Source organism: Ipomoea nil, unplaced genomic scaffold (genome assembly GCF_001879475.1).
Source record: "Ipomoea nil cultivar Tokyo-kokei standard unplaced genomic scaffold, Asagao_1.1 scaffold0415, whole genome shotgun sequence".
In the NCBI taxonomy this organism is placed as follows: domain Eukaryota; kingdom Viridiplantae; phylum Streptophyta; class Magnoliopsida; order Solanales; family Convolvulaceae; genus Ipomoea; species Ipomoea nil.
In genome coordinates, this window is record NW_017616843.1 from 2021279 (window position 1) to 2043239 (window position 21961).

Consider the following 21961-nt stretch of genomic DNA (forward strand, 5'->3'; position numbering starts at 1 on the left):
AACTTGTAAAGAATGTTATTTGCGCAAATTTTATTTGTTTAATAGTCTAATTACACAATTTTTTCGTTCGATGATTCAATTGTACAAACTGTAATAGTTCAATGACCTATTGACACTTTTTTATAAAAATTTATCTCATAATTTCTTTTACGAATACACACAATCTTAGTACTTCAGAGGAAAAAAAAAAACCATAATACAATATTTAAATAAAATAATAAAAAAATTTATTAACCTTTGCAAGAAAAAACATCTCCAAGTGAGCAAATCAACAAAGAAAATCATTTAATGTAACGCTAATTACAATAGAATTTACAATGAGACTTTTTTTTTTTTGTTTTTGTTTTTTTTTTTTTAAACAAAAGGACCAAAAACGGAAAAGCACTATATTCGAGGAACCATTATTTCTAAGATTGGTTCCAACAAAAACTATAAAAGTGTAAAGTATAAATTCTAAAAGTTGATGATATAAATGCTAAAAATGCAGTAATGCACACTGCAAAACATTCTGCTAAAACTACAGAACAAAAACTATAAAATGTGCACATTTTAAAATCTAGAAGTGCACAATATTATCCCTATGGCTATGTTTGGTAACATAGTTACATTATCAGTTAATTTTGAGTTATTTGACCATTATTAGTTGTTTGATTGTGTTAAACCGTCAATATAATGTTTGATTAATTAACTTTTTATAACAACTTATTGCTCTAAAACACTAAAAAAAAAAATTTTTTTTAAAAGAAAAAAAAAGTACACAAAACAAATTTTTCAATAAAATTTTTTAAAAAATTATTTTACATGTAATCCGCTATCAGCTAACAACTAATTTACAAGCATGAGACATGGTTGACACCCATTATAGTCCATATATATGGAACACTAATCATACCCATTGAGGCATTGACAATAGCGTCTTCTAAAACACGACTACATTTGTGTATTATTGAAATGGTTACCAATAATATCAAGTATCATTGGAAACCATTTTAATTAGAGTTAATTCTATTTTTGGTTCTAGATTTATAGGTGGTGATACGATCCCACATCAGTTCCACAAGAGATTGTGGAGTGGTACTTAAGTTGGGGCTAAACCTCCACTCATGAGCTAGCTTTTGTAGTGGAGTTAGGATCTTGGCTTGAGTATCGTATCAATTGGTGCTCTCGTTGAGAGGCCGGAGTGTGGTGGGAAAAGGGAACCGAGAAGTATCCAGAGTGAAGCCGTCCACTCATCCGGTGCCGCCCTAGCGGAGGGGGCGACCTAGAAAAGGGCTACCTGGTGCTTGATAAGGTCCGGAGTGAAGCCATCCAAAGGGGAAAAGGGCTACCTGGTGCCGAGAAGAGTCCGGGCCTAGAAAAGGGCTACCTGGTGCTTGATAAGGTCCGGAGTGAAGCCATCCAAAGGGGAAAAGGGCTACCTGGTGCCGAGAAGAGTCCGGAGTGTGAGCCGCCGTGGACGTCGGCTTCTCAAGGGGTGGGCAATGATACGATATTGTGGAGTGGTACTTAAGTTGGGGCTAAACCTCCACTCATGAGCTAGCTTTTGTGGTAGAGTTAGGGTCTTGGCTTGAGTATCGTATCAGGTGGCAATCCACTTTTAGTCAATTTTTTAAAAACATTATTCTTTGGTCCTAGTATTATTGTGGTATGACTATTTTTTGTCCTTTTATCAACACAACATTTTAAATTCCATTAAATACAAGGGCATTTCGGTCTTCAGTTATGAATTTTTTTTCAAAAAGATAAACATAAAATATATATATATATATAACGGGTCAATGCACTTTGTATTAAAAAGATCCAAATGTTCTTGTATTTAATGGCATTTCAACGATTTTGTTAATGAAGGACAAAAAATGATTATATCACAATAATACTATGACCAAAATAGGATGTTTTAATTAAAAAAAAAAAAAGAATACTAAAAATAAACTGTCACCATATAGGACCAAAATGAAATTAAGTCATTTTAATTAATACCAATATGCAATCATTAATTATACCTAGTATTATTGGAATGAGTTCCAATATTATAGTTACAATCTAGAATAATTTCTAATATTATCAGGTACAATCAACTATATTGTGAACCATTTCATATTGTACCAATCATTATTGTGTGGACCATATTTTGGAATCATTTTAAATTAATTATACCTGACATCATGGAAAATCATTTTAATATTAAAATGGCATTACGTTTTAGTTGACATTGCTACTGATCAACAAAATAAAATTTTCATATATGTGTGTCCATAATCATGTGAGAACCAACCTTAATCGGCAAACTGCGAACTTGTGAAGAATTGCGCCGCACTTACTAAATGATTGCACCGCACCCGAATACGATTGCACCGCAAGGTTCTTCAGGCATGTCTGGGAGCCGTATCAGTGCAATTATGTCGTAGTCGCGGTGCAATCCTTCACAATTTTGCAGTTCGTGGATTAAGGTTGGTTCTCACCTGATTATATATATAGTCGAGTTCACATGAGAAGAGAAGAGATTTTTCTATAAGAAACGAGAATAAATTTCATTCATCCATAAAAAATGACATTATATTTATACTTTAAAAAGGTGGTGATATTTTTTTAAATAAATAGAAGTTTGGATATGTGAATGTATCCCACCACTATGTGTACTTTTCCAAAATTATTTGTACTTAGACTTGTTGATTACCATATCCATTCCTATTTAAGCAAAATCAATGTGTGTTTGAACAAAAATAATGTGAGTTTAGACCTTGCATATTTAGTCTAAAATAATGCATGTAAAAAAGTATGCATATTTTTTCCAAACAATATGTGTTTAGTGTTTAAGTATCCATGCATATTTAGTTTAACTATATGATGAGGTTTTCCCCCAAAATGATGTGGTTTTTTTTTTTTCCCCCAGAAATGATGTGGGAAATCTTCTACATATTTACAAAAATGCCATTGAACTTTTATTTAAAATTTTATGTTTTTTAATAAATTTTCTCCACAATAATGTTAAGGTCTTGTAAAGACTAGCCCATTTTCAAGAATAAAAATCATTAACAAACAACCAAATAGACCTATTCTTGAAAATGTCATTCTATTTTAAGCCTATTTTATGGTCTAACACTTGATGGTGGTTATCACATTATTATCCATATTTCAGTTAATAATTCTTGAAAATTTAATATAAAAAAAGAAGGTGAAATGTCTTTTTTCATGTGGCAAACCATATAAATCAAAGTAAACAAATTTGACTCTAGTTAATTGAAAGTATTGTTAAAAAAAAAAAAAAAAAAAAACAATGCTTAAAGAGATACATTAGTGTGCATTCATCAACACCACACAATAGTAGCCAAGTAAGGTATTAAAAAGGTACAGTGTATAGTTTGGGGTGTCCCCCCTCCATGAACTTCAAAAAAAAAAGTACAGTGTATATATATATATTTTTGCTTGTGATTATTGCAGAAATTCAAAAATCAGAAAATAGAAGAACCAGGATTCCTGGTCCAAGAAGCTCAAAAGTGAATCTCTTTTGGACCACAAAGAACTTATGTGTGATGCAGTGAGAATTTTGCATAATGTGAAAATGCTATACTATGATGACTATATAATTAATCATTTCAGCAATTTTAGAATATCGGACAACTTGCCGGTGTAATAATCTGGTTTAATGTCATTTGCAGAGTCTATCAGTGTCGACAGATTTGTTACACCTGCAATAATCACCAACACTGATATCAACACGAGCCAAATGTTCAATCCATCTCTTAAGGTAAATCGAATTCTATCCCGATAAATGACATAGTCTCAGAGATCGACAAGGATAAGAGTCTGGAACCTGAAAGAACAAGGAGAGTCTGGCAGCCAGAATTCTTTCCAAATAAGATATCTGTGTCCAATCTGTCACCCACCATACACATCCTCGAGGTAGCAATATTGAATCTGCAAAACAATGATTGCAGAGTTAAGAACTTCAAGAACAATGCCTGTTATGTCAATGAGCCATCGCAAGATTTTGCTTACTTCTGTAGTAAAAAATCCATCATGAAGGTTGATGGTTTCCCAACTACAACAGGCTCTTTTTGAGTTGATCCACACATTGCAGCAACCATACATCCAGCACCTAAAACCATAAAAGAATATTACGAATTCTTGAACATCTCCTGTATAGCTGTTGTCAGAAATGGCTAAGATCTAGCATTTACCCGGCCACTCTTGTTGATCGGTTAAGTGCCCCACTGCATCACGATTGGTAGCAATAAATAGGCATCCGGGGTTCTCACGTACACAAAGCGTTCCATACCTGTAGCATTCCATTCATAATGCAAAATAAAAATTAAAACTAGTGTACTATCTTTTCATTTCTCTTAAATATCATTTTTAACAGATCAATATTTAATATTTCAATCCCATGAGTAGGTGAAATTTACTTGGCTGGATACTAATGTATGGTATCCCCTACATATATTCATCATTAATGATTTTTTTTTTTTTCATCTCCACGGATACCAGAACGTTAGAAACAGTCAGTAGTAGTAAATCAAGAGAAAATATAAGGCTTTTTTAGGAAATTTAAAGAGTTAAGCATAACTATGGAATAGAGAGAAATAAAGTGGGCGTGGAAAGTATATGCTTTACTGCAGCTTGTAGTAATTGATGTATTGATCAAGTCCAACAATGACAGCTCCAACCTGGGTTTAAAAGTACAGCTATTCAATAGAAACAATAAGAAAAAGAATTTCTTTCAAAAGAACTTTGTTTATAAATGAGAGCAGTTTCAAACATTACATTCTTGTCATGCTCAAAAACGAATCCTGATTTCAGTTCCAAAGTCTTCTTTCCGTCTTCCTGCAAAGTTGGTCTATCATCAGCTAATAGATATACAAATTAATAGTATAGTATCAAAATCATGATGTTAAAAGAACAAAAAAGTTATTATTATATAAACTTTGTTTAATGAAGGAAAAGGAAGTTCATAACAACTTTTACACTTGGAGCTTGTGGCCAATTTTATGTAACCATATTTAAGCAGTGGGCCGGACAGAGGAAAAAATTGCAATAGCCAAACTAAAAAAGGAAGAGATCATATGTTGCTGATTTGAAAAAAAAAAAAAAAAAACCATATGATCAAGGAATATATAAGCAGTGTTTTTGATAACTGACAGAGTATTGTCAAATAAGGTCCAAGTCTGGAAGCACACGGAAAAGAAGGAAACCAACCGGACCGCCAATCCCTGTAAAGCCAGCAAGCTCAAGCTCCTCCAATATGCCTTCCTCGCCTATAACATAAACCTGAAAATATCAATTTGATATCTACCGTTACATCATTAAGTTTTAGATTATTAGTTAATTTCAATCATATCAGTAGGTATAAGAAAGTTAAAACATAATGCACTTTTGGAGAATGCATATTGACATGTCCAATATAACTATTGCAAACCTTTATAGAAATAGATGCACAATGAAACCAAATTAGTATATGAATAAATGAACTAGTAAAGAGTTATAAGTTACCCACAGTTTACTATATTTAGCATGGACACACAAGCAGATTTAAAATGAAATGGAAGTAAATCCACAAAGATCATTTGTGCCAAGAAATTTAAAACACCTCAGTACCTGCTTTCATATATTCAAACGTTTCAAATTACTTTGTAAACTGTAAAACCTCAAATTAATGTCAATAGTAGCAAAAGAATAAGAAGAGAAATTATCCAATGAATATGTGTGTTCTTTGTTTAATGTGAGTGGATATTTGGACATCAAAATCATTATCTCTCACATCTAATAAGCAAGAGTTGGAGAATCCATAAATCGAATGATAAAAAAACAACTCTAAATATACTTTAATAGCTATTTTCACTTCTTTATTCCAGAGTGGATTTTAACTATAAGCAAGAATTCTATTTATTACGAAAGATTTCCAAAAATCTTGTAAACAAGTTTAATACAAACCAGAAAATCTGTGCCAAATCTTTACTTCTACAGTTCTACACAGAAAACAGCTGCCCTTAAATATGGAATCATCAGCTTGCCTAAACTAACTACCATCCCTGCACAGAGGAATGCTTACCTTCTTGTCAGTGGGAAAGTTGCGAACCTTCAAATACATTGCAGCAGCAAACGATGACGAGAATATCTCATCCTGCAGAGGCAGTGAGAGACTATTTCAGAAAGAAGGGCTAATGAAATGTACTCTTTCCACTCTTATTAGCAGCAGACTATGGCAGTAGCAATGGTCAGCCAAACAAACCTCGGAAACAGGAATTCCAAGGGAGTGAAACTTCTTGGCATACTGTTTTCTTGATTTTGTCGAATTATTCGTCACAAAAACAAGCTTCTTCCCCTAAAAATATCGCATCAACACGCCTATCAATGTGCATATATATTATATAGATATAACTTGCAGAGAAATAGAAAGAATCTCTTGTGAAGTATCCAAAAAAATCAAAACGAAGAAGAATGAAATGGAATTGAAGTACCATGCGACGAAGCATATCGAGTGCCTCAGGGATTCCATCTATCAATTTATCGCCTTTCCAAATCACGCCTTAAATTTTATTTTATTTTTTTGAAAAAATCAGACTAAAAACAATTGTATGCTGAATATACAAATATACAAATATACTAAACGAGTTTTCGACTACATATTGATATGCCAGTCAGATTCCATGGCAATGAGTGCAGTAAAACTCATACCGTCGCAATCAAAGAGAAACGCATCGACGGAATCGACAAGCTCTTTGACATTAAGGGAGGAGAGACACTCGGAGCGAAAGGAAGACTGTTTCATGGGCGAATTCAAAAGCTGGCCGTTCATGGTGGTCTCTTCGCCGGCGATCGAAGAAGGAGAATTTCAGTGGGCTTTTTGACAAAAAAAGGAAGAGCGAATTCGCATTTTGCCACTTCTTTGTGGCATATGCTCAGTTCGAACCTTTGACCATATAATTTTCATGGAAAATAATTGGTGTACTCCCATTCCAAACTCCAAACTTGTATTCCTTCACACATGTTCTTGACATAGATAATTTTCTGTGGACCCACATGATGAAAATAACCAATCTTGATTTGCCACCTCAAGGAGTATAAATGAAGGAGTAGAATTTTGAAAGTGTATGTAGTAGAACTCAATTTTCAATTCCAAATTACTACTCAAGTACTCAATGTTCCATTTTATCGGTCTTACTTATTATTTATGGAGTAAATATCCAAAATGGTCCCTCGACTATAGCTAAATTCACAAATTGATCCTCGACTTTCAATTTCAACCAATTAAGTCCTTAACTTTGCAATTTTAACACGATTTGGTCCTCCGTCTATTTGACCGTTTGTCGACCGTGATCTTTGAGGATATATATGTAATTTCACGATTCTGCATCATTCGCTGCGATTTTACATCATCGCTGGCGGCTGCGCCGTCATCGACGATCTCCAGAAGAACCTGCAGCTCTCGTCGGAGCACATGGAGGCCTCTAGGATGACGTTGCACCGTTTCGGAAACACGTCGTCTTCTTCACTCTGGTACGAACTCAACTACATTGAATCCAAAGGGAGGATGAAGAAAGGCGACTGAATTTGGTAGATTGCTTTCCGACAGTGGATTCAAATGTAACAGTGCGGTCTGAAAATGCAACCGGAATTTTAAAAAATCGACGATGGACCATGAAGTTACATATATATCCTAAAAAATCACAGTGTGGTAGAAATTTTATTATTTGTTGATAAAGAATCTATTGATTGAGTTTAATATTAGAAGATAAGCTAAAGTGTCATCCCGCACCCTGAACCATTTTCAATTATTCATGCCCCACCATGATCTTTAATAAGTGATATTTAGATCCATAAACCATTAATTTTTGTTCGCATAGAACTTTTTGTAGGTTTTCTACAGGTTACCGGTCATCTCAGACATGAAATTTTTTATTTATTTTTTATTTTTTATTTTTTTCCACCAGGATAGCAGCAGAGACGCAACACAGCTGCCAGCTATCTTCACCCACTAACGAAATCACCATCGTCTTCTTTACCTCACGTCGGTAGCAAACCAATAACAAAAAAACCCAGTTTTATTTTTTTTTTCTTTCTTCCGAACGCAACACTCACCCTCCACCTTCATTTTTGTCGTTCTCTTTTTGCATGGAACTAATAGAGAAGAGAGAGAGAGCTTTGATGAAGATGATGTTGATGGCGACAAAGCTATGACATGGAAGAGGATGGTAGAGCTTGATGACAATGATGATGGAGGTTTGATGTTGGGGACATTGATGATGAAACTGGAATCAGCGATCATTTAGACTTATGACTCTCTGTTTTTTGCTTCCATTTCCTGCAAATTTGTATCAATTGCGAGGGGGAAGTCTAGCTTGTGCATTCGGCACGGTGGCGGCAAGAGGTGCAAGATGGAGAATTGCACCAAGAGTGCTGAAGGAGTCTCTGGACTCTGCATCTCACATGGTGGTGGCCGTCATTCTGTATCCTTGAGTCTAACACCTTCTTTCATTTTGTGAGTTCATTAATTCACAATAAACATCTGATGCAAATTAGTCTCAAAATGTTGAATTCAAGATAAATATAATAGCCAAGGTTTGATGAAAGTGATCATTTAAACTTGTTAATTTCATCTTTTGAACACTGAATTTAGTTTCTTCTGTTTGCCATTTTTTCTTTTTTGGCAATGGTAGCAAGATACTGTTTTCCATCAGATCCTTGGTTTCATATTCCTTGTCGTATGTGTGTCCAAGCTAGTTATAGTTTTTCAAAAATCAGTGAGAGAAATTAGTGCGGTGCTGATGCTTTGAAGTTCAAATCTAAGCCATAGCTATGGTGATGACTGCATGCATAAATCAACCGGAATACCGCTCCGTCGCTTCGCCATTGGCTGTCAATGGTGTGCCGGTGACAATGATTCGACGCGTGGACTGCTTCCTTCTCTCGGGCTGTGGTTGCTTCTCGGTCAGGCCGTGGTAACTCCCATGGCCAACAGTCCACGCGTTGCAGCAGGGGGCAACATCACAAGGAGAGGACAGACTGGTTGACGTAATCTTCTTTGTAATTGGAGTAGTTTTTTTTTTTTTTTAATTAATTAAAAATGCTTAATGGACAGAGAAATAAGGCCACGTCAGCTTATTACCCTGCCATGTTATTAGGATTATCGGAAAACCTATAAAAAGTTCTTGGCGAAAAAAAATAATGATTTACGGATCTAAATATCACTTATTAAAGATCATGGTGCGACATGAATAATCAGGAATGGTTCATGGTGGGGGATGACACTTTAGCTTAGAAGATATTCAATTTCCAAATGGTAATTTTGCCTTTATACGTGGCAAGGTTTCTAAATGTTGATGATAAAATAAATTATCTATAACACTTAACATTTTAATTAGTTAGTTAATGTGGAACATATCTTCAAAATGGTAAAATTCATGGGTTTGAATACCATACGTCCACACACTACACATGAGGATGCTTGATCAATTCTCATACTTGTCAAATATAAAGGTCCTGTTTGGTAAATGAATTTTAATTGATAGTTGTTGGTTGATTGGGTTAGAGGAATGAAATGTTATGCTGTGAGCATGTGGTCACCTTGCATGGTGCACACGAATTTATATCCATGATTTCTATACTGTAGATCCATAATTTATAGACTCTCGGTGAACTAAAATTTATACTTTAGATTCATAATTTCTAAAACTGTACGATCCATAATTTAAATACAGTAGATCCATAATTTCTATACAGTACATCTATAATTTCTATACTGCATTGATTTGTGAAAACATGTTTCAATAATTGGAATCTATTGAACACTCATATCCGATTAATCGAAAAAAACTTCGGTTTGATTAATTGTTAAAACTTTAAAAACTTTGATTAAAACGGTTCGGTTAATTGATTGCACACTCATATTCGGAATTTCCATTGGATTTTTTAATGCAACTCCTTCTCAATGTGCATAAAAACCGATTTTTATTTTTAATTTTTTTTTTGAAAAAAATAAAAACATGCAATCTCAATATCCAAAGTGAAGAATCAATCCCTTGACATTTTGTTAAGAATGGATGAGTTCTTTCCACTCAACCACATTTCCAGGTTAAGACCCGTATGTTCGTTTCGCCACTGAACAATCACTACAAGCACTGCAGTCTGTTCCCCAGACATAATTGCCCAAGATGTTTGAGTTTAACCAATGTGGAAACACAGCTTAGCTTGGCAGTCAGTTCACCCATTCCCCGGCCTTGGGAACATTGAGCGCTTCCATATATAATTCATGCCCTCTGGGACATGATCAACCTCCTCTAGAACACCATATATAGTAGATATACACCTTTGAGTTGCAGTAAAACCGTGTCACCATATATCTATCTATCTTTCCACATTAATTAGTAATCACTCTTTCATGCTTTAACCAATTAACCAACCAAAGAAAGGTATGAATCCAATTTGGTACTCTCAATTTCAAGTTTCAACAGCATCTGTGAAAACATATGGACCCAACTTGTGAATTGAGGACACATGCATTTTGGTAGTAACTTCATCCTAGCTACCTAGTTCCAGCCTTGCCAAACGTTGGCCGGCCATACGTTTTGCAAGGCCTAAACCACCACCATATTCATGTCCTGGCCGGCCATCGTGCAGTCAAGAATTGTCGAGCATGAGTCAAAGGGCGGGATCCGTGATAGTTGTGCAAGCTAAGGCTTTCTGATGAACATTAGCAGGGACAGAACAGAACTGTGACTTGTGAAGATTAATGCTGCGTTGACCCAAGCACCTTTTAGATCCTCAAGCATCCCCTTAATGACACCAATTTGATCAATAGAAGCCTCTGATCTGCAAATAATCAAAGAAAAGGTGTGAAAGGATAGGCCCATTCTGGGAGTCCAATCTGTCACCAACCATACACATTCTTCAGGTACTAATAGTGGATCTGAAAAATTAAACAATGATAGCAGGTCGAGTTAAGAACGTTAACTTCAAAAACACAATGCCAAAATCAACCAAAGAGACAATAATTAGGGAAGCAATATATATAATGTCTGTTAGATGATGAATTGTATAGCTGAAGTTAAAACACAATATAATGCAGTTTTGGAGATCGAATGTGTATTGGCATGTCCAGTATAAGTAGTGTATAACTATTGCAAACTTTTATACAAATAGATGCACAATCAAATCAAATTAGTTTATGGATAAATGAACTAGTAAAGAGTTATAACTTATTCATGGCTTTCTATATATAGCATGGACACACAACAACCAGATTTAAAGTGAAATGGAAGTAAATCCACAAAGATCATTTGTGCCAAGAAATTTAAAACACCTATTGATATCTGCTTTCATATATTCAAACATTTTCAAATTACTTCGTAAACTGTGAAACCTTAAATTTCATTTCACATAGGAATAGAATTATAAGAAGAGAAATGAATCAATGAATATGTGTGTTCTTTGTTTAATGTGAGTGAATATTAGGACATTAAAAATCATAATCTTTCACATATAATACGATCAAGTTGGAGAATCCATAAATAGAATGATAAAAAAAAAAAAAAAAACAACTCTAAAATATACTTTAATAGCTATTTCAAAGGGGATCTAGCTAACAATTGTATGCAGCAGATTATTCTTGAGGATAGCCAATACTGCAAGTGATCCTTCAAGTGACAACATAGGGGGACTATATAGTATCTGGAAAGGAGAATATTGCAGAAATTAAAAAAATTAAATAACTTATGTTCTGGAAAGGAGCAAATGAGAAAAACAGGAATTAAAATTTTTTTATTTATTAACACAATCAAAATTGAATTCGAGGGTCAAATAAGCTTTGTACAAGTAAGATTCATGAAGTTTCTATACAAATAAGCCTATTTCTTTCTCCTAAAACTTTCCCATGAAACAGAACACATCATTACTGTCCGACAGTAGCAACATCGCTTTCCGTCCTTGAAAAGAGAAGCTGTCTGGAACAAGACCTAGGAACCTTAGTCGAAAACAGCCCAACATTGGAACTCCATCCTCCAATCACTTGATGATCCTTCTCCAACTTTTGCCCCAACAGTCGATTGAATTCGTTGGCAACAAATGGATGATTGAGTAAAACAGCAGCAGTTGATCGCGTAGTGGGATTTCTTTCAAAACACCTCTCCAGAAAATCCTTGCAGCTATTCGATATACCCTCCGGGATTTCGGGTTTCTTGAACGCTATGTTTAGAGTCGCATCCCTGCTATCACGGAACCTCCATGGTGGATTTCCAGTGAGCATCTCCACCACCATGCACCATATATCCTTGGGCATCTCGTGCATCCCCGAAACCAATGACTCCGGCGAGGTATACAGCAATGATCCCCGGTGACAACCCCCAAAAATGTTAACTCCGGCCACCTTACTCAGTCCAAAATCTGCGATCTTCAGACGATTCATCCCGAACCCACACGGAAAGACAAGGACATTCGCAGGTTTCAAATCACAGTGAACCAACCCTCGCCTATGAACGTCCAGTATCCCCATCAAAAGCTGATAAGCATAGAAAGATACCTCGAATTCTAGGAGTCTTCCAGTGCGAGACTTGATCAGGTTCTCCAGTGACCCACCCGGAGCATACTCCAGTAAAAGGTTGTAGACAGCCCTTCCGTGTTCTACGCTGGTGTCTTCTCCGAAACACTGGACGATATAGGGGCATCCTCGGAGTGCATTCAAGAGTCGCCCTTCAACCCTAAGTGAGCTTGAAGACTCTAGCTTTGAAGACTTCACGGCGAACAGGGGCGAATCAGTTGATGAAGATGAAGAAAGCAGTCGGCCAAGAAACACAGTGCCGTAGGATCCTGAGCCAAGAGTTTGAAATTTTTGACAAGCCATATGAAACAGAGTGCGATGTGATGAAAAGAGTGTTTTACGAAAGTGTTAATTGCTGAGATGGTCCTCCTATCCTAGGGAAGTAAGTATTATATAGGTAAGACAGATTAGATTTGGAAAGTAAAATTAGGAAACTTGGAGAGTAAGATTAGGAAACTAGGCGAGGGTTGGTCTGGCTTTCAAATAAAAGATAAGAGGTAAGAGAAGATTTTAAAAGGCTTTCAAATAAAAGAAAATAGGCTCAAGTGTCAAATCGCACCATGAACCAATTGCGATATGTCATGCCGCACCCTGAACTTACATAAGTGATTATTCGATTCACAAACTAAAAATTTTTGTCCACCTAGCTTTTTTAGCAGGTTGCCTCCAAGTAACAAGTTATAACTTGATGATGTAGAGGTTTTTTTTTTTTCCTTTTTTTCTTTCTTGCTGATGTGGAGGTATTTAGTTGGCAGCCCTTTCACCATTTATATTAAATAATATAAAGTAACCTCTGTTATACTCTTCCATGGCCGATCTTCGTCACAATGCTATAATCTCTCGAAGTCGGCGATCAAGAAACTCCAGGCCAGCGATGATCTTTCGCGACTTTCCAGAACAATCTCCCACTCCTTTTGTTGCTCCACCTATACCTTGAGGAAGAAGACCTCCTCTTCTTTGACTTGACATGATCTTCTGATGATTCACTGGCTTCAGAAGACTCTGTTTCACTCTCATCACTCATCATTCTACTTCTACTTTTCTTCTTCAGACTACTCCTTTGGTGTCGCCTTCTCTTCAATCTCCTCCTCCTCCTCCTAGCTTCAGCTTCTGAATCATCACTTGAATCAGCGGATTCACTCTCACTTTCAGACACTGATCTTGATCTCTTGCTTCTACGTCTAGAACCAGATTTCCTGCTCTTCTTAGACTTCCTGTATCGTGAACCATCCGATTCAGATTCAAAAACATATTCACTCTCCGATGAATCATCACTCGACCTCTTAGACTCCAACTTCGAGCTTTCCTTTTTCTCATTCTCTTTTTCCTTCAAATCGTGGTTCTGCCTTTGGTCAATAAAGTCTTGATCAACGTCCTCTGGCTCGTTCTCACCCCTAGGTGGGCTATGAGAGGAAGGCTCATACCTTGAGTATCCTCTGGCTCGTTCTCACCCCTAGGTGGGCTATGAGAGGAAGGCTCATACCTTGAGTAGTCTGGACTATGGCTACGACTCCGGCTTCGGCTAGGGTTACGGCTGCGATTCCGATAGCGACGGCGATAAGAATCGGATTCCGGAGAGTAACGGCCACGGTCATGGTCGCGGCCGCTATCTCTGTGGCTCCGGCGCCGTTCTTTTGGGATTTCAATCGCAGAGGTTAGTCGACCCATTCCACGATAGGCTTTGACGAGGAAGGGGAAAATTGCTGCTGTGGTTTTGGAGATAAAAGCTTGGACGACTGTCTTGAAAAACTAAACTTCATAATCTGAGTAAGCTTATTTGACCAAGCAAAGACTGACTTAAAACAAAAAAAATTCCACATCAGCACATTACCTGTGCCATGTCATCAAGGCAACCGGGAAACCTGTAAAAAAATCTAGGCGGACAATTTTTTTTGATTTGTGAATCGAATAATCACTTATGTAAGTTCAGGGTGCAGCATGACATATCGCAATTGGTTCATGGTGCTATTTGGCACTTCACCCAAGAAAATAGCATATAAGTACAACGATGTAAACTCACTTATTAACTGAATGCATTGAATTTGATGTTAAAAACTTGTTATTTAATTTATAAAATTAATTGAATTTTTAACACTAAAAATAATCTTAAATACGTTCTTTAATTTTTTGTATAAAAATGATATACATTTTAAGTTTTGATTTTAGTAACAATTTGTATCAAAATAAGTCTGGTAAGCATAAAATTTAAATTAAATATATAATATAATAAATAGATAAAGAGAGTTTTATAATGGTTCAAAAGTGATGCAACACCTCTAATCTAGTATTCTTCTTTAAGTGGTATGTGAAATGTACAGCGAAAAGTGACAAATATTTATGATGGAATATATTGGATTGGGCTTTGGTCCATGCACTCATGGGGGCTGCACCACGTAGGTGTGCGTGGGGTGGCGGCGGTTACCTGCATGCATGGGTGCATTCAAGGGGGCAACTTCTTGCGTGTGTGCGGGTGGCAGCAGACACTGCGTGCGGAGCCTACAGGACATGCACGGGCGTGCACGAGGTGGTCGTGCTCGTTGGTGCATGGGGTGGCCCTCAGTGATAGTACGCTATTTTCTCTCGTTACGTGATTGTACATCCAGTTTATGATGGACCCGATCCCATTAAAACCATCAATTTATAAGTGCAAAGAATGGAGCTGAGGAATTCTAGAAGTTAGATTACCTGTCAGTGAACCATGATCAGTATGCCAACCGCACCATGATGACATGGATTCATCAGCTTGGTAGCTGGCTAGTTGCTAAAGCAAAATAATAATAAATTAATAATAATAATAATAATAATCCATAACAATTAAAATAAATAAATAAATAATTAATTAATTAATATAGAGATCTCATATCCATGTTCTTCCTTCTAAAACGGTGAAAATACAAAACTAAAATTATATTTTGAAGAGATTTAGAGGACCAACAAAAAAAGGAAATCTAATAGAATTCATAAATGTTACAAGAACAATATAAAATCACAAATCAATCATACAGTCACAAATATTTTCAAAGGCCATTATCTCAACATCCAAAAAATTCTAGTGAATGACTAAATTCCATATTGAGATATGACATTTTATAATATTCACAAACGGGTGACGATACGATAAAGAAAAAAGATGACGACTTTAAAAACTTTGGACAAAGAGTTTGTCTTATATGTGTATGTTATAGTAGTTGATAACTAGCACTGAATTGTGAATACAAATTAATCGAAACAAAAGAAACTGGTGGAAAAAAAAAAAAGTGTTTTCAATAAAAGCTTCAAGCCAACAGTCAACTGAATTAACCATTTTGGGAAAATAGAAAAGCCCAATTAAGTTGTCAAATAGCTTTGGTCATTGTTCTGAGTCTCTGTTTAGTCTTCTGCCAAGTGCCATTTAACATAAACTGAAAACATAACAGCATAACTGGTACAGAAGAGAATATAAGATTACCTTTGCTGGGCAGGGAAATAGTAAAGCAGTCGGCCTTTATGACATGACATCTAGAACGATGAAGTATCTGTTCAAGGCCATCAGTTTCATTTGTTTTCATCCTGCACCAATCAAGTAAAGGGAACTCAAAAATCTGTGTTAGAAGAAATAAAATTTTAACTCAATGCCCTCCTGCATTAATATGTCACCATGCCTAAGTTAATTTACTTATCATTGTACAGAAAGTGAAACATACTGGCAAATACAAAACTAACAAATACTTCATGTCTTCATATGTGTCAACTAATCACCAGCTTTACCCAAATAACTTTCCAAATAAAAGAATGAAAAAAGAATAAATTTTCCTTAAATTTAGATATTTAGTATTATCAAAACTGTTTAAGATTCATGGACAAAAAAACCTAATTGCAGAACCAACAATTGGCTAAACATTGATGTCAAATTAACCTCTACAGTACAAGGATTGATTAAAACAGGATCATATGATGCCTATGAAAATATAGACTATTTAGGTGTTGCTGTTCTATCAACAACATTGAATGGGGTAGAGATAACATCTGTAATCAAGTATCAAGCAAATTTGTATTTGAAATAGACCAAAAAAGTGCAATGCAAATAAGTAAATGTTGAATTTATAGATAGATGAATAGATAAAATATACTCATCTCAAGTTCTGGCAGAGCGCTATGGGGCCATATATTTCGTCCGCAATATGATGAACATCTACAAGGACAGAGAAGACATAATCTTTACAAGGATAGAAAAGAACATAATCTTTAAGCAATATCAAATATATAACTGCAGAAACTCAAAGGTGACATGCAAAATTTTTACAGATTTGATACATGGAAATTAATCAGAGGTATGACTAGATCCTTTCAGTGTATCTGTGTAATAAACATCAAGTAGCAGTGAGAAAGTCCAAGGAAACATGAAATATATGTAAAGTTTCAGAAAACAGCACAGAGAGCAGGTTAAAGTGTTAAACATAACATGTGATGCATATAAATTTATAGAAAACATCCATAGATAATTAGATGGTGCATATGCATGCCATGTGTGTATCACACACTAATGAAGATTATGAGTAAAAGTAAAATAATTACTGCTTCAAAGCCCCTTTTTTATATATTAAAAAAAGTAGCAATATGTCCACAGGCCGAAAAATTTATCACAATCCATTTAACTTAATATTTCATTATAAGAAAAAGGGATGAAATGACCTCTATTGGAGGTTCTTTTATTTCATTTGTTAGTCACCAATGTGTTGTAAATTGTAATGATCACATAATAACTTTGACATGTAAAACTTCTCAAGTGAATTCTATGATTTTCTCTTTCTCAACCATTACAAGAACAGTCAATTCTACCTGGCTTTCCAGATTCAAGCTTCTCTTTTCCATGACTCCATCCAAAGTTATACCTGGCATAAGTCCCAAGGCCATATCAAATCTAAGATTAAATGGTGAATAAAGGCAAATAAAATCCCCAAGCACAAACTTGCATATGGAGTTCAATACAGACAGCATGAGGATGGCAGCCATTAGAGATGGAACAAACAACCAAATATTAGAGAATAGCAATGCATTCATTCATTTAAGGATTGATCATGGGATAAGTTTAGTTACCTTCTATGAGGATCTTCCAGCTCCTGTTTCACACTTTCTGGCAGGTTGGCTAATCTGATAAGAAAAAATTCTTTATAATGTTAGATCCAAATAAAACATCACATATATCTATGGTGCAGAACTGCAGTCAAGAATATATTCTTACCTAGGTGAAAGAAGAAGTAGGTTTCTACGCAACAAAGTATACTCAGGAACCTACAAAAACTAAAAGGATGAGAAAGCAAAACACATATAACAAGCTGACATCATACTGATAATGCAGCTTCAATAATCTGACAGCTAGCCAAATTACAATTACAACTTTCTATCTAAAAGATTAACAGATGTATTGTGTAAATATCATTTACCCTAAAACATCTGAAATTGACAGAATTCCAAGGCTGTTCGGCCCAAAGCCCTCTTCAATTTTCGCCCGATAAGTCAGCATTGATTCAATCAAATTCATCAGAAATGAAATCATCAGTAAACCTGCACAAGTTGGCACCAGAATAACGTAATGTATATCCGCACGCATACGCTCTACCGAATTTAAACATCGAAACGTGAACGCAACAGGATTTCAGAAACCGCACGCTTCTTTTGAGAGCCGTGCAGCTCTTCAATAATCTGACTTCTCGGTGATGACACCAAACCGAGAAAACTCACCGTGTGCGACGGAACTTGGGAGGAGCACGACGCCATTGCTGCAAAAGCTCGGCGAGTAATTCTGCGGTACGGCGGCAAATACTGAGAAAATTGCGCGGGAAAACTGGTATGCGGGAATTTGGATAGCGAAGGTGGCGTTGAAGGACAGAGAAGATAATACTTCATTCATCCTGATACTGTCCTCGTTTCAAATGATTCTTCGAATCAATTTGTGTAAACGCAGAGAAAAGAAGAAAATTAGAGAAATGAGAATTTCGAACTTCGAATCAATCTTGTTTTTTGGCGTCCTTGATGAATTTATTTATGCTTTGGTTGACTGTGACTTGCGAAAGTCACTGTCGTGGATGCTAAAAAAATTAAAGTGAATTGAAATATTGAATAAGTTATTATATATACCACTCACAAATTTAACATTTTTTACGTTATAAATTTTAATAGGTTAATGTTAGGCGTTGACTGAGTGGGTCAAGTTCAGTCCCGACTCAATTGAAGTTGTGACTTAGAAGGGATGTGGTTAAACAACTCCATTATAGCACCGTGACTTACAATGGAGTGATATTGTTAAATGGTTAATGTGGCTTATCATAAAAGAATGTGATTAAATGGTTAATATGATTTACTAGAGAGATGTGACAACCACTTTTGATTTACAACAGTTACAGAATTGAGATCCATCAGTTAAAGATTTAATTTTTTTGAGTTAATTCCAGCAATAGTCCTCCGACTATTGCGATTTTCCAAAATTGATCCTTGACTTTTAATTTGGACGAAAAAGACACTTGACTTTCACATTTGTTCCAATATTAGTCCTTCCGTTATTCATCCGTTTGTTAGGCGTTAAGTTAGGGGCTAAAATGGTCTTTTTAAACTTGTTTTCTTCTTCCTCGTGACATGAGAGGACCAAAGCCAAAACTCCATTGTTTCTCACCTAGCTTCTTCTTCATTGGCGGAATTTTCCTTCAGATATTTAGATACAGTTGGCCAGCGATGGCAACTTGACCTCTTCGATGGGTATCCCTCTTCCGCGACACTGTCTTCTACATCCTCATTGAACTTCCCCTGCAACAGAGGGGTGTGCGGCCTGCTCCTCCTCCCAGCAAAACCTCTGCAAGTATCCTTCCGCAACCGCACTCCCACACTGGAGCTCCTGTTTCTCCGGCGAGGCGTCCTGCGAGGGCTGGGTTGCCTCTGTAGAAGATCTGATGATGGCGATGTGTTCACTGCCTTGGAAGACGTGAGTGTCGGGAACTCAGTCCTACCGCCTGTGATCTCCATTGCTTTTGCCCATATTCATCCATCAACCGCATCTACCTCCGCCTACTCTGAGAAGCCAGTAACTGTAGTAAAGCTTCACTCTTTAACGTGATCTCTCTCTCTCTCTCTCTCTCTCTCTCTCTCTCTCTCTCTCTCTCTCTCTCTCTCTCATTCATAGTACACCATTGTTACAGTGTAGATTCTTACAGTCAACGTCTATGCTTATAGTAAAACTCGGTATTGCATAGTGATCGTAATTCACTCTGCTTGTAGAAATTTAGTGACGAAAACAAGAATCCAAAAAAGATGGTGGCGATGAATAGTGGGCGTAATTCACTCTGCTTGTAGAAATTATTCCCATCAGTTGGTTTTTACGGTGATTGCTTGGTTCTGTTACAGATATGAGCATGGAATTGCTTACCTATGGTAAGTCCCACTGCATTCATTCCCATTCAGAACCTCGACAATAAGCCTATGGTTAAATGCATCCATTTTACATTTACTAGTGAACTCCATCACTGGCCAACTGTATCTAAACATCCGAAATTAAATTCGGCCAGTGAAGAAGGTGAGAAATAATGGAGTTTTGGTTTTAGTCCTTTGCATGTCTATCAGGAAGAAGGAAATCAGAGAAAATTACCATTTAGCCCCTAAAATAACGCTCAACTGATGGAGAGATAACAGAAGGACTAATGTTGGAACAAATGTAAAAGTCAAGTGTCTTTTTCGTCCAAATTAAAAGTCAAGGACCAATTTTGAAAAATCGCAATAGTCGGAGGACCATTGCTGGAATTAACTCTAATTTTTTTCTTAAAAAAAAAAACATATTAAAACTTGACATATTGTGAGAGGAAGTGGTAGATGACTAGATGTTAAGACACTAAATATTTTTCAAAATTTAATATTAATTAAAAAAAGAAGTGAACAAGCAAGTGAAACATAAGTCACCTATCAAAAGCTCACGAGTTAATTATTATAAACACATTTTTTATTGAGGTTATATTTATTTTTTTAATATTAATTAAAAAAGAAGTGAACAAGCAAGTGAAACATAAGTCACCTATCAAAAGCTCACGAGTTAATTATTATAAACACATTTTTTATTGAGGTTATATTTATTTTTTTTTAAATTGATTGAGGTTATATAATTTATAAATTATTATACATGAATAGGGCTGTTAACGAACCGAACATAAACGAACGGAGGTTGTTCGTGTTCGTTTGTTAAGGAATTTGGAGTGTTCGTGTTCGTGTTCGTTTGTTAAGGTTTTTGAAAATCCTGTTCGTGTTTGTTTGTTAAGCGTTCGTTAGTGTTCGTTAACGTTCGCGAACACGTTCACGAACGTGTTCGTTAACGTTAACGAACATGTTCGCGAACGTGTTTGTTAACGTTCGTGAACACGTTCGCAAACGTGTTCGTTAACGTTAACAAACACGTTCACAAACATGTTCATTAACAACCACGTTCACGAACATATTCATTTACGTTCATGGACACTTAATAAACAAACACCTTCACATGTTCATGATCACAATTCGTTCGTGAACAATAAATAATTTACGTTCACGAACAATAGTCAAACAAACAACACAACTACAAAACTAATATAATATAATATAATATAGGGATAAGGGTCAAATAGACCCTCCAACTATATAGCAAAGTGCAATTAGCCCCTTCAACTAAAATAACCTTCAATTAAACCCTTCAACTTATTAAAAGTGTGCATTTACCATTTTTAACAAGTTACCAAAAGGTTACCAATTAATTTTGCTTGCTTGGCATCTACATGGCATTTCATTTAAATATATATATTTTTTGAAAGCATTTAAATATTTTAAAAAACTAAAAAACTAAAAAAAAAAAAAAAAAAAAAAAAAAAAGTCACCGGCGACGGATAAACCTCGACGCCGCCGGATAAACCGTTGGATTCATTTCGCTGGCTTCTCTTCTCCGTTAGCTCTCCGTCCAAATATACCCTTCTTCTTCATGTTCTTCCTCGTCGTCTTCTTTCTTCTTGTCACCAAGAATGCAAAGCGTAGGATAAGACTTGCAGTACACTATCATGTAGCTGTTTACCTCCGGCAGCGCTGCTTCGTAGGATAAGACCTTGTCGTCTTCTTGCTTCTTGCTTCTTCATGTTCTTCCTCGTCGTCTTCTTTCTTCTTGTCACCAAGAATGCAAAGCGTAGGATAAGACTTGCAGTACACTATCATGTAGCTGTTTACCTCCGGCAGCGCTGCTTCGTAGGATAAGACCTTGTCGTCTTCTTGCTTCTTGCTTCTTCATGTTCTTCCTCGTCGTCTTCTTTTCCGTCAAATATAACGTACTGTAGTTATACATTGTCCTGTAGCTGTTCACCTTCGGCAGCGCGTAATGGCGGAGCAAGCTCTGAAGTAAGGGCGGACGGAGCCGGGGAGGGCAGGGGATCCGGTTCGTCGAGAGTGCGCCGT

At 36.1% G+C, this 21961-nt stretch overlaps 2 protein-coding genes across 3 annotated transcripts; both read right to left on the reverse strand.

Annotated features, from left to right (window-relative positions):
• Positions 1–3269: 3269 nt before the first annotated feature.
• Positions 3270–6907, reverse strand: LOC109172279 (phosphoglycolate phosphatase 2). Its single transcript, XM_019321449.1, has 11 exons — positions 6676–6907; positions 6459–6526; positions 6230–6322; positions 6050–6121; positions 5197–5268; positions 4765–4824; positions 4615–4667; positions 4182–4279; positions 4000–4099; positions 3815–3918; positions 3270–3689 (listed from the first exon to the last, which is right to left on the reverse strand). The coding sequence occupies exons 1-11, from the start codon at positions 6794–6796 to the stop codon at positions 3592–3594; spliced, it is 939 nt and encodes a 312-aa protein (XP_019176994.1). The 5' UTR covers positions 6797–6907; the 3' UTR covers positions 3270–3591.
• A 3557-nt stretch (positions 6908–10464) lies between these two features.
• Positions 10465–18506, reverse strand: LOC109172278 (protein kinase byr2-like). 2 transcript variants are annotated; one of them, XM_019321448.1, is made up of 7 exons: positions 18254–18506; positions 17964–18076; positions 17754–17803; positions 17609–17662; positions 17351–17403; positions 15981–16703; positions 10465–10809 (listed from the first exon to the last, which is right to left on the reverse strand). In XM_019321448.1, the coding sequence occupies exons 1-6, from the start codon at positions 18420–18422 to the stop codon at positions 16642–16644; spliced, it is 501 nt and encodes a 166-aa protein (XP_019176993.1). In that variant the 5' UTR covers positions 18423–18506; the 3' UTR covers positions 10465–10809; positions 15981–16641. The 2 variants fall into 2 exon arrangements, with proteins under 2 accessions (XP_019176993.1, XP_019176992.1); XM_019321447.1 differs by lacking the exons at positions 10465–10809; positions 17351–17403; positions 17609–17662; ... (1 more) ...; positions 17964–18076; positions 18254–18506 and adding exons at positions 11735–12801; positions 15218–15293 and having other exon boundaries at positions 15981–16627.
• Between the last annotated feature and the right edge of the window lie 3455 nt (positions 18507–21961).

Excerpts from the sequence above, each read along its gene's own strand:
- LOC109172279 (XM_019321449.1), bottom strand. The coding sequence starts at position 6,796 with ATGAACGGCCAGCTTTTGAATTCGCCCATGAAACAGTCTTCCTTTCGC. Across the intron at positions 6,122-6,229 it reads TTGGAATTCCTGTTTCCGAG|GATGAGATATTCTCGTCATC; the intron begins GTTTGTTTGGCT and ends CTGCCTCTGCAG. Across the intron at positions 3,690-3,814 it reads GACTCTCCTTGTTCTTTCAG|GTGTAACAAATCTGTCGACA; the intron begins GTTCCAGACTCT and ends TGATTATTGCAG.
- LOC109172278 (XM_019321447.1), bottom strand. The coding sequence starts at position 15,263 with ATGTCATCATGGTGCGGTTGGCATACTGATCATGGTTCACTGACAG. Across the intron at positions 12,802-15,217 it reads TGATCATGGTTCACTGACAG|GATCCTACGGCACTGTGTTT; the intron begins GTAATCTAACTT and ends CTCTTGGCTCAG.